Genomic DNA, 11,639 nt, shown 5'->3' with positions numbered 1-11,639 from the left:
CGGCTGTACAGTAACAGTGGAAGTTAATATGAAGCCGTACAGTAACAGGGTTCAATGGAAAAATTGCACTACAAAAGGGAAAGCAACGTGTGCACTAGCTGGATGCTACTACCTACTAAAGCTCTTATTGATGTGTCAGTGGTATTAATGCCTGTCAACCAGAGTATATTTATAAATGTTTATTATTTTAAACAAACTATTGTCTCTCATTCGTTTGTGTCATTTAAGGTAGACTGTATGCTTTGAATTCTCATTGGTAGTTTAAATACTACATTTTCATGTACGTATACACCGAGATTTCACAAAATGTTTGGTCATGGAAATTTGGTTTAAAGTCATGGAAATCCATTGGTCAAAATGTGTATGAACCCTGAGTACTGTTAAAATAAAAGTGCGCAATACACTACTTTTGAATTCATTATTGAACTTTGCGCATAACAATGCGATTAATCGCAAAAAAATAATGCGATTTAAAAATATTAATCGTTGCCCAGCACTACATTTAATATAACTAGCAGGTCAGTGGAAATGCAGCTTAGCAAATGGAACAAAGCTACATTCTGTGATTTGGGACCAGCGGTGGGATACGTACACGTCATTCTTTTAAAACACGCTCTATTTTCATGCTCTTTTTTTGGCTTTCTGGTAGCTTATTTACATGCAAAGTAAATTCAAGGATTCAAGGATCATTTGTTGTCATTATGCAACACAGGGGTGCACAACAATATTTTGCTACACAAGAAAAACATGAAACATAGTCCTGCAGGTCTGGCTGGTTGGTCGGCCGTGGGCGGTGATCGCCTCAAGGGCTGCAGCACTTCCTCCTTCCAACGCGTCCTCTTCCAATGCTGATGAAGTAATTCTGTCCTTTGCAATTAGTGCTCCAACAATGTCACTGTGTCCTTGCTCCCGCAGGCTGGTCCTGTGGTGTGTGGATGGATGAATGGTGACATGTAGTGTTCAAGAGCTTTGAGTGGTCGGAAGACTAGAAAAGAGAAATACAAGTACAGTCCATGTACCATTTATCTCTGACATTATCCTAAGACAAGTCGGCCACAGTGGTAGAAACCACATGTGAGCAAGGCTGAGCCAGAGATATAGGATTACTGGCACCAGTGTAGCTATGAGAAAGATCTTGTCATGTTGACTGACACACGGAGCCCCAGGCAGACAGACAGGGTATCTCCAGACAAAGCACCATTTACCTTAGTGAGAGTAGACTGTAGAAAGCTGAAAAGATATCGAGTTGCATTCACAATGAGAGCTGCACATATTGAGGTAGCAACTGATTCATTCATCAATGCCTTACACTGCTTCATAACAAGATGAGAACAAGTCAAAGAACTCTGCTTGTATAATGGTAACAGCTTTATTGGCAGTTAAGAAGCTCTATGGACTACCAGAATCCTCCTTAGATCCATAAGGAGCTCCTGCAGAGAAGTATTAAGCGAACATTTAATCCTCCACGAAGCCATCATGGATGAGCATGGAAGAGACTACTAATCCATTGGAGGACTTCAACTGTACCTTTAAGGGTACAAACTGATGAGGAAGGTCTCCACACACTAATCTGTGAGGTAGACATGTTGGTACTATCCTGTCATTGTAAGTGTTCGTTGTAAAAAGGCATCCTCAGATCCTGCTGACCTGGAGGCTGTGACTCCCTACGTCCTGCTCCTCAAAGGTTTCTTTCAGAAAGCAGATTTGTATAGCGTCCCTTGATGGGACAGTGTATAGGTCTGATTTGTTCTGGAAAATATGGACAAAGGAGTACTTGCCTCAGCTACAATAATGTCAGAAGTGAACCAGAGTCGAGCACAATTTGGTTGCTGGAGACATCCTAATCATCATGGACCAGTCAGCACGCGGTACCTCTGGATCATGGAGAGAGTTATTCTATCTGCTCCAGATAGGAGAGGACTAGGATCAGGATCAGGACCAGGATCAGGAGCAGGATCAGGACCAGGATCAGGACCAGGACCAGCTGAATGGACAGGCCTGTCATGAAGAGCCTGATGGATACTCCTTGACACAACCTGTTTTGACATGACATGTCAAATATAATCACAATGCATTCAAAATAATACAAAAACCCAATGGAAATAAATACCCATATGAGATTCTAAACATGATGACAATACAACAGATAAGACATGTTGGAAATATGTGCGCTAACATTAATTAGAATAGCTATTCTGAAAAGATAAGTTTTGAGCAGTGATTCAAAAGATTCTCCAGCCTCAGAGCAGCAACTGAGCAATATACCTAAGTGTGTAGAGAAATAAATGACGTGTCCTTCCCTTTGTCCTAGTCCCTGTAGACACCAATCTCATTGTCGTGGTCCAGGCCAAAGAGGATGCCTACATCCCTCGAACAGGGGTCCTCAGTCTGCAAGAGATCTGGCCAGGATGTGAAGTGAGATATCTGAATGGAGGACACATCAGTGCATACCTGTTTAAACAGAACGTCTTCAGGTAAACTCCCAACTCAAAGGGTATCAAGAGAAATGTGTGCTCAGGTATCAGCTGTGTGAGGTATATCTAGTTAAACAGTGCGGACAAGAAAACTCTGTAAGTATTTAGCTGAGGACACACTTTGAATTTGACTCGCTTGTAGTATTACTTCCCGTGTTGAAGTACTGCTATTGGTAAGTAAAAGTCGGTACACCTGTAACCTGTAAAGCCCTGTCACACTTTCATCGCTCCTTTCTCTTCCTAGTAGCAACAAGTCATGTGATGGAGTGAAGTCCAGAGTCACATCAATCTAATGACTTTAGACTCAAAAACAAGACTTTCAACTCTGCTTTGCCTTCACCACCAGGGACTCTACACTTGGCCTTATGGCAGGGAATGACTTGATATCCTCCAAAGCCAGAGGATGAAATCATTTTAAAGAAAGCCAATGACTTTGCAGAAGCAGGAGGAAAGATGCCTTTATTAGAGTAGAGCAACATAATGCATCTCAGATTATCGCAGTTAAACATTAAACACACAGGCAGCAGGCCTGACCTGCATATTTAGAAGACAGACGTCCCTGGTGGCAGGCTACACCAGCTGTAGATAATTAGCATTATGAATTCATTAATTGATGTGCTCTCTGCAAGCGGGTGTCTGTACGCACTAGGGGTGTCCCTGAGTAAGGATTGACATAGTGAGATCTGATTGGTCAGGTCTTGCCAGGAGTCGACTGATCGTCCAATCATGTCTTTTTTTGTCATTGCCTGTTGCTTCATGTACGTTCTTGACTGGACTCACTGCGACCGTTGGACTGTGAGATTGGCAGTGGAATCGGACTCCTTAGATCGTATGGAATAGTCGACTATTCTGGATCACCCGTAGTACACACACCACCCTGTAACGTCACTCTACTGTCATGTGTTTTTGTAGTTCAACAAGAAGCACAGCGATGAGTCTTTTCTCCACAAACTCTTTGCCAGGAAGTCTGTGCGCTCCAAGATCGGATCGCATTGGGATCCGATCAGCCAGACCACATGCTGAGGTGGCCTGGCTTGCATTGAGTTCAGATCTCAGTGAGGTGTGGACAGCATGTGGGCACAGTCTGGAAAATGTATCAAACGTAGGCCTCATCATGTTCCCCCCCCAAAGAACGGAGTCCAGCGTAGACCTCGTGCCTGAGTCCTGCTGTCACTGCTGATAAAAACATAACATTTCCTGATTGTGCTGCTTAAAGAAAAATGCTTTTAAAATAACAAGATGTGAGGGAGAATTTATAGGAATGTGTTCATCACAGAGTTAGCGGAGCTAGCTTTGCTACTCTTTAATGACACAAGTCTACAGCAGGGAGCAAGAGTATGCACACAAATAACAGGGGACTTTTATTGTGAAGAATTTATGGGAACAAGTGCGTATCCACTGTTTTACAACCGCCTGAAATACTGTATATATCCCATCAGCATGCGATCAGGCAGGTGACATTAAAGTGTCACATGTGGACATATATGCAGATGCAGCTGATCACAGAGGTCACATTGCAAAGACAAGTGTACCACATAGCTGCTTCTTCAGATCATATCAATATTCTAATCCTATCACTTTAATAGTTCTCAATCAGGACCTCTTGTATCTAGAGCAGGTAGCTTGTGAAGAATAAGATGAACAAATTTACACATCCCTCGTCTACCTTCATTTACCAGAACAAGTGTGGAGTTCTTGTTGCATGGAAAAACCAGTCCAACCCCAGACTGTGTTTCACTTCATTTCTACTAGTGCTGGGCAACGAATACAATTTTGAATCGCGATTAATCGCATTGTTATGCACAAAGTTCAATAATGAATTCAAAAGTAGTGTATTGCTCACTTTTATTTTAAAGTACTGCTATATGAACAAAAGGGCAATAACATTTGGTTTGCAAACACTTTAAAAACATCAGGTTCTTGTTAATAGCAGTATTCCCTTTACACAGTAGCAGTTATAGTTATAAAGATTCTGATCATTGATATTCAGCCGGTGGTCACAACTTTATCTTCATGTGTATAAGAGATGCAATTTAAATATACTTCTTGAAAACTGCAAACCTATCTACGTCATGTTTTTATGTTTCTTAAATTCTCAGTAGCGATAACTAAATGATGCTTATTATACATATTACAAACAAAACACTTTAAAAACTCGACAATATGTATTTTAATATTGTCACTGTTGTAAATTGTTTGATTGCATGATTTACTTTTATTGTGAAGAGCATGAACACGGAAGAGCTTTTACTTTGAAGAGACAGGAAGTAGAATGGTACGTGTTGTTGACGCTAACAATGTTGATGCGTAGAAAACCACATGTCGGGTGCAAGAGCGCGTTGTGTTCACTGTAACACTGCAGTTCAGACAGTAAAGTGTTCCGTTCATACAAGACTGTCTTGGTCCTCACGAGAAGCTCCACTTCACAACAGTCACGTTTGATCCTGTAACGAGACGATCGCGATCGCGCTCGCCTGTGAGTGTGTGTGTGTGTGTGTGTGTGTGTTTGTGAGACGAGAGTGAATGACGGTGACGGAGGCCAAATCCCAATGTCCCCCCTTACGGACTCACGGAATTTGAGGCGCGCTCCCGCGATGTCCGTGAGGGTTTAGGGATGTCTCGCTGTCAAATCGTCAAGTGTTTGAGTCTCTAGCAGACATTTTGAGCCCTTTATGAACCCTTTCCGTAAGTCAGCATAGGATGCTGACTTAGCCTAATGGAATTACCCACAAATCATTGCAATGTGACGTTAAACACGGGGTAACCAGTGGACGCATGGAGACGTAAAAAAAAAGGTAAACAAAGAGGACGGCTCACGTGTGTTCAGTCTAAAGTAATACATTTACTCAGAAACATTAAGGGTTAAAGATGGAACAAAAAATAAACATGAAATCAGAAGATATTTATTTATTTATTCATCAAATATTTGATTTTGTCATTGAAGCTGTTTTGACAACGAGTAAATGGATGATATGAAGTTACCTCTCATCTAGTGAGGAAAGAGCCTGGAAGACGTTCAAATCAGGGAGTACAATGTATACAATAAATACACACAATTATACATCATATGTATTGTTGTTTTCATGGTAACGTGATATGTTGCAGCAAAGTGCTGTCCCATTCCTATTTACACCATCTCAAGCCCTCACAGTCTCTCACACTCACCCACTTAGGTGATGTCAGTAAGTCCTTGAGGGTTCAGGGTTTGAGGGTTTAGGGGGGGACATTAGGATTTGGCCGGAGTGTAGGAGGGCTTCCGGACCCAGGGGGGAAGAAGGAAGTGACGCCAAACAAACACAGCTGTTCACTGCTTGCTGCCTGGTTCTTGTGTTAAAAATGTCGCTTAATAATACAAAAAAAAAAACTGCGTTAACGCGCGATAATATAATTGTCGGCGTTAATGAATTAACACGTTAACTTGCACAGCACTCATTTTTACATGATCTTGTCTTTGTCATGCCACATTTTGCTGTGTCATTGCTTGATAATTGATGATCTGTTTTCCTTCCAGACGGGCCATATATGATACATTCGACAGATTCTGCCTGAAGTATCCCGACCTGCACTAGCCATGGCCGGCTGAAGCCTTCCTCCCGGGAACAGCACCAGGATCAGTGGCTGGACATTCCTGTCCCCAAACCAAAAGCTTTGCTTTCTAATCATTTATATCAGATAATTATAGAAAATGACTAAAACTAAAGATATCAAAAATAGTTGTGGAATATTTGCACCAGTGTGTGTGTGGTTGTTAAACTAACACTCAGGCCTTTAGTTTGACTTTAGTAAGTGGACTTTAACCCTGTGGCAGTGCACATTCTCCGGTGTTGTCAATGTTTTACCTGGAGAAATGTGGATAGGACACACAGACACACCCTGTAATATTGTATTAAAATGACCAACATGTACACAAGGGAGTCACAGCAAACAATGCAGCTTGTCATTTGATCTGATAGATATCAGCCTCACTGTTTACAGTTCACTCTCCTCAGTGGTCAGCTACTGCTAACTGGTACCCAACATTTCACTATAAGTGTGACAGGCTTTATTTCTGTTTTGGGAGCAGCACAAGGACCTGTAAACGGAACTTGACTTATCACCTTATTAGGTTTTTAAACTTTAAGCGTTCTTTTTACCAACTCCTGAGAAAAATATAGCATAGCATACCAGTGGTTCTTCTGATGTATTTTAAATAAAAGTCACTAGAGACCTGAGATATGTAAGAGAGTTCTATTTTATTCCCAGAATGCTAGACAGAAGAGATGATGAATAATGTTGTATTTCCCTGTGTGGCCTCATGATGGTGCTGATGTCTCACTGTTACTATGAATAAAAACAGTGATGAAAAAACTTAGTTTAAGTTGGCTCAATGTTGGTTCCTGGTTCCTACATTGTTTACTATCCTCATGGCTCTTTCTTATGGTATGCCTAATGAGTGCTATGTGCTTCTGTAGTTCAACAAGAAGCAGAGTGATGAGTCTTTTCCCCAGAAACGACCTCACGACCAGTGAACGATCCAGACTGTTCCTTGTATTTCCCAGAGCTGCAACGCACCTTGGCAACATTGCTCTCACATATCTTATATAAGATTTCCAGCAGATCACAAAGATGTGTTTTTATATACTCTGCCTATATTAACATGGTCTAACATCAGTTGTTTGTAAGTGTTTATCTTACAATTTTCAAGCAGCTTAGATTTGGTTTTTTTTCGAATTTAATTTATATCAAACAACCCTTTTCATTGAATCATTTCCAAAGCTATCACCTCCAAATGCTGCTGCAAATTCTCCCCAGAACAAAACATATTAGTGTTGTCTGTACATAAACCAAATTCCAGTTTCTTTGATAATCTGCATTTATTATTTATGTACAAAAAGAACAATTTTGGGCCTAATACTTAAATAGCTTCTCAACCAATTCAACGCAATCCCTCTGATAGCAATTTATCAAGGGTGATCAATGGTATTAAAAGTTTTATTTTTATATCTATATATACTCCAAATGCATACTTATTTGTCTATACGATTAGCGATTTCTTCTATTAATTTATTTAGCAGCAAACATGTCGATCTGTTTGATCTGAATCAGGCGGCAACCTCTGGTTCTGAAAAGAGAAGCTAAAGCAGAAGTTCCTTAAACTTACATTCTTTCTAATGGTCTTCAGGGGGCGACTCCTCTGGTTGTAAGAAGAAGTCTGATTGTACAAAAGTCAGAAGTCATCAGACGGTCTGATGTCCGTAGTGAGGTTATTCCAGAGGAAGTGGGTACGATAGGAAAAGACATCCTTCTGTCAGTAATTTGTGATTTCCCTCCCCAAATCCATTGGTTCAGAATGTTAAAATTAAATTATGAATCATTCCAGTTGGTACACGTTTGGAAAAAGCTATTCACCTTTGTTTACAGCTGCAAAATACTCAAGTACTGTACTTAAGTACAGTTTTGAAGTTCTTGTACTTGACTTGAGTTTTGTATACTTCTACTCCACAACATCAAATAAGGACTCCACTACATGTATTTGACAGCAGGTTTATTGCATATCATCCATACAAAATATAAATCAACAAATACATTCTAACATATTACTATAGGTAAAACCGCCCTGCAGTATACAAAGTAATTAAATGTAATCAATTGTTTACCAGCTGCAACATTAAAGTGACATAAAAGCACAAATAAAATATTCCAGTAATATTAACCTATATTATTCTGAAAAGTATTATACCCAGATATATAACCGTATTTTGCAGGGTTTCGATTTAACTGGTTTCAAGTCCTTTATTTTGTAGCTTGTTTACATGTGTGAGGTGGAGCCGGATATGACGTCAGCTCTTCTGTGTACACCAGCTGATCGGAGCAAAAAAGCAGATCCGTCATTACTGTCATTTTCTAATGTTGTGATATCTGGGCCACAGCAGCAGTCCGGCTTCTCACGCGCAACTGACGTTCAGCGGGAAACTGCAGCGCGTGCAGCAGACACTGGAGCTTGGCGAGGCCTGTTTGTTTTGGTTGATAGCAAGGCCTACCTGCGATGCTAAGCTAGTTAGCTAGCTGTCACCGTTTGAAGGATTCATGAACGTAAATTACTGGTGACGGAAGCTAACGGTCAGGGAATACCTTCACAGCGACACTCGAACAAACGCTGCAGGTGTGACAAATATGTTATAGCAAACTAATAACGTTATCTGTCGTGAATGGGTAACGTTAACGCTGGAAGGTGATTGGAAGCCTATGTAGCCTGTCCGGTTTCCACACACACTCTATGACAGAGACATCGTTTGGTGTCAGCAGCGCTCTCGTCCAGCTGTAAGATGTGGTTGAAGCTCTTCTTCTTGCTCTTGTACTTCATAGTGTTGTTTATGCTAGCGAGGATTTTTGAGGCGGTAGTCTGGTATGAGACCGGGATGTTCGCCACTCAGCTGGTGGATCCAGTTACTCTCAGTTATAAGAAGCTGAAGACCATCCTGGAGTGTCGAGGGCTGGGATACTCCGGACTGGCTGAGAAGAAGGACGTCAGTGAGCTGGTCGAGAAATCAGGTAAAGATCGACTTCAGTCAGGGCCACAATTGGCTGGGGCCGAGTGTCTGCGTAGAGAAAAATATACATCAGCTGATATATCCGATTTTCAAACTCTAACATATTACATTTGGGCAAAGACATGGGAGTGATAGTGAAGAGGACTGTTTCTATACGCTGTGTTGGAGCTTGTAAGTGAAGAATACAACGTGACTAACAGCCGACAGCTTTGCAGCTGGACTATGCCATAGTGGGATAAGAAGAGGGGGAAATAATCAGAAAATATTGCGATGTACAGCAGAAATATGTTCTCATAAGTTAGAGAACATTTCCACCTGATACCAAGTAATGACTCAATACATTATTGATAAAGGACTTTGATCGGTTCAGGGACAAAACAACTTGATGTTTACCAAACACCTTCATACCTCCTTTCTCCTGATTGGTCAGCGTTGTTTGTCTGAAGTCTTATTTGTGTCTCTAAAGTTATGTGCTTTGTAAATTGTGCTGACGATGGTCCTTTGACGGGAACCTGGAATTGATCCTTTGGTCTGTTTCCAGACTTTAAAATATCCTCTCCTGACATGTTCTAAGACACAGAAACAATTCCCACATTCTCCTCCTCATTGAAATATCCAGAACCTGTGAGTATGCAAATGTGACATAAGATGTCTCCTACTTCACTGAAAAGTCCTCTTCAGTGTATGTATGGGCTTCTAGCTTCCACATCACTCGTATGTATGTTGCATACTGGACTAGGATTGGCTCCAGACTAGTAGTGGTGTTATATATTCTGCTGGTACATCCAGATGTCTGACTGAGATTTAAGATGAGCAGAACACCTTTAGTTCATCAATGTGATGACAAACGGCACACGTATGTCTGCGACGTGGAGGTGGATGAATGACTAGTTGGGTCGTGGACCGGGCGTTGTCAATAACTGGTTAACATCTCTACCTGCTGTACTGTGGGGACTTAATGATACCTGTCATTATGGATATTATTCAATACTTACCTGTAGTTTTCAATGAGATTAAATCAAATGTTGAGCAAATTGTATATATAGAGGTCAACATACTTATTATTATTATTATTATTATTATTATTACCTACCACTAGAGTTTGTGGTACTTGGAATCAAGGACGAAATGAATGTATTGGCTAACAGGAGGATACGTCCTGAGTGCTTTTTAATGGTGGTTCTCTCTTGTTCCCCCACAGGAGAGTTGACTCAGGGCGAGCTGTACTCAGCCATCAAGAAAGAGAGAGAGCAGACGGAGGCAGGAGATGCCAGCACCACACACTTCAGTGGAGAGATGCACTTCTATGAATTAGTGGAGGACACTAAAGACGGGATATGGCTGGTTCAGGTAAAGACACTTACGAACACTATATTAAAACAATATAGTGCTGTTGCCTAATTAAGTGGACATGACAATGATTGTGCTGCATACAGCAGGAATATCACACTGTCTCTAATCACACACTCTTAATCCGTCAACGTTCATCTTGTGCATGTGTCTCTCGTAAGTTCCCAAGCTTTATGGAATTGCAACACTCCACTACTGCAGGTGTGAATGTCCAAACATATTGCAATGGGAACGCTGTGAGCCAGGTTGACATGGTGACAGGAAGTCAGCCAGTCACAATTTCTTTAGCACTGCTTACACACACATCACAGATTGTATAATTTACACAAGAAATAGTGTAGTGATTGGAGCAGTCCTGAGCCGTGAGTGTGTTGATCAGGCACATCCTCTATCAGTGCATGTCGCCAGTCACAGGCTGTATTCCATTTTCTGGAGGGCAGCACAGATAAAATTTCTCTGAAGTCATTTCTTGACATTTAATGAGTGCTGGGCAAGTTAACGCATTCATTAATTAACGCCGACAATTATATTATCGCGCGTTAACGCAGTTTTGTTTATTTTTATTATTAAGCTACATTTTTAACACAAGAAACAGGCAGCAAGCAGTGAACAGCTGTGTTTGTGTGGCGTCACTTCCTTCTTCCCCCCGGGTCCAGAACCCCTCCTACACTCCGTCACCGTCGTACAGTCTTGTCTCTCTCTCACACACACACACAGGCGAGCGCGATCGTCTCGTTACAGGATCAAACGTGACTGTTGTGAAGTGGAGCTTCTCGTGAGGACCAAGACATGTCTTGTATGAACGGAACACTTTACTGTCTGAACTGCAGTATTGCAGTGTTACAGTGAACACAACGCGCTCTTGCACCCGACATGTGGTTTTCTACGTATCAGCAACATTGTTAGCGTCAAGAACACGTACCATTCTACTTCCTGTCTCTTCAAACTAAAATCACTTCCGTTTTCATGCTCTTCACAATAAAAGTTAATCATACAATCAAACAACAGTGACAATATTGAAATGCATATTATCGAGTTTTTAAAGTGTTTTTGTTTGTAATATGTATAATAAGCATAATTTAGTTATCGCTACTGAGAATTTAACAAACAAAACAAAAGAAGTAGATATGTTTGCAGTTTTTTAGGTGTATATTTCAAATATCATCTCTTACACACATGAAAATAAAGTTATGAACACCGGCTGAATATCTATAATCAGAATCATTATAACTGTATTATAACTGCTACTGTGTAAAGGGAATACTGCTGTTAACAAGAACCTGAT

General features: G+C 40.9%; 1 protein-coding gene and 1 long non-coding RNA gene across 2 annotated transcripts; both read left to right on the top strand.

The window, feature by feature from the left end:
• The first annotated feature begins 428 nt into the window (after positions 1-428).
• Positions 429-6,831, top strand: LOC116377457 (uncharacterized). The gene is made up of 2 exons (XR_004212208.1): positions 429-2,474; positions 5,986-6,831. It is a non-coding gene; the product is annotated as an uncharacterized LOC116377457 (long non-coding RNA).
• Positions 6,832-8,271: 1,440 nt separating this feature from the next.
• LOC116377458 (E3 ubiquitin-protein ligase RNF103-like) lies at positions 8,272-10,909 on the top strand. The gene is made up of 2 exons (XM_031839100.1): positions 8,272-9,005; positions 10,206-10,909. Exons 1-2 carry the CDS (start codon positions 8,780-8,782, stop codon positions 10,403-10,405), a joined length of 426 nt encoding a protein of 141 aa, XP_031694960.1. The 5' UTR covers positions 8,272-8,779; the 3' UTR covers positions 10,406-10,909.
• Positions 10,910-11,639: the final 730 nt, after the last annotated feature.

The sequence above is a fragment of the Anarrhichthys ocellatus genome, unplaced genomic scaffold (genome assembly GCF_004355925.1).
Source record: "Anarrhichthys ocellatus isolate YVR2014 unplaced genomic scaffold, GSC_Weel_1.0 scaffold1273, whole genome shotgun sequence".
Taxonomy (NCBI): domain Eukaryota; kingdom Metazoa; phylum Chordata; class Actinopteri; order Perciformes; family Anarhichadidae; genus Anarrhichthys; species Anarrhichthys ocellatus.
This window is presented reverse-complemented; position numbering and strand designations above follow the sequence as displayed.

Coding starts and splice junctions, on each gene's coding strand:
- LOC116377458 (XM_031839100.1), top strand. CDS start 8,780: ATGTGGTTGAAGCTCTTCTTCTTGCTCTTGTACTTCATAGTGTTGTTT. Junction 9,006..10,205: donor TGAGCTGGTCGAGAAATCAG/GTAAAGATCGAC, acceptor GTTCCCCCACAG/GAGAGTTGACTCAGGGCGAG.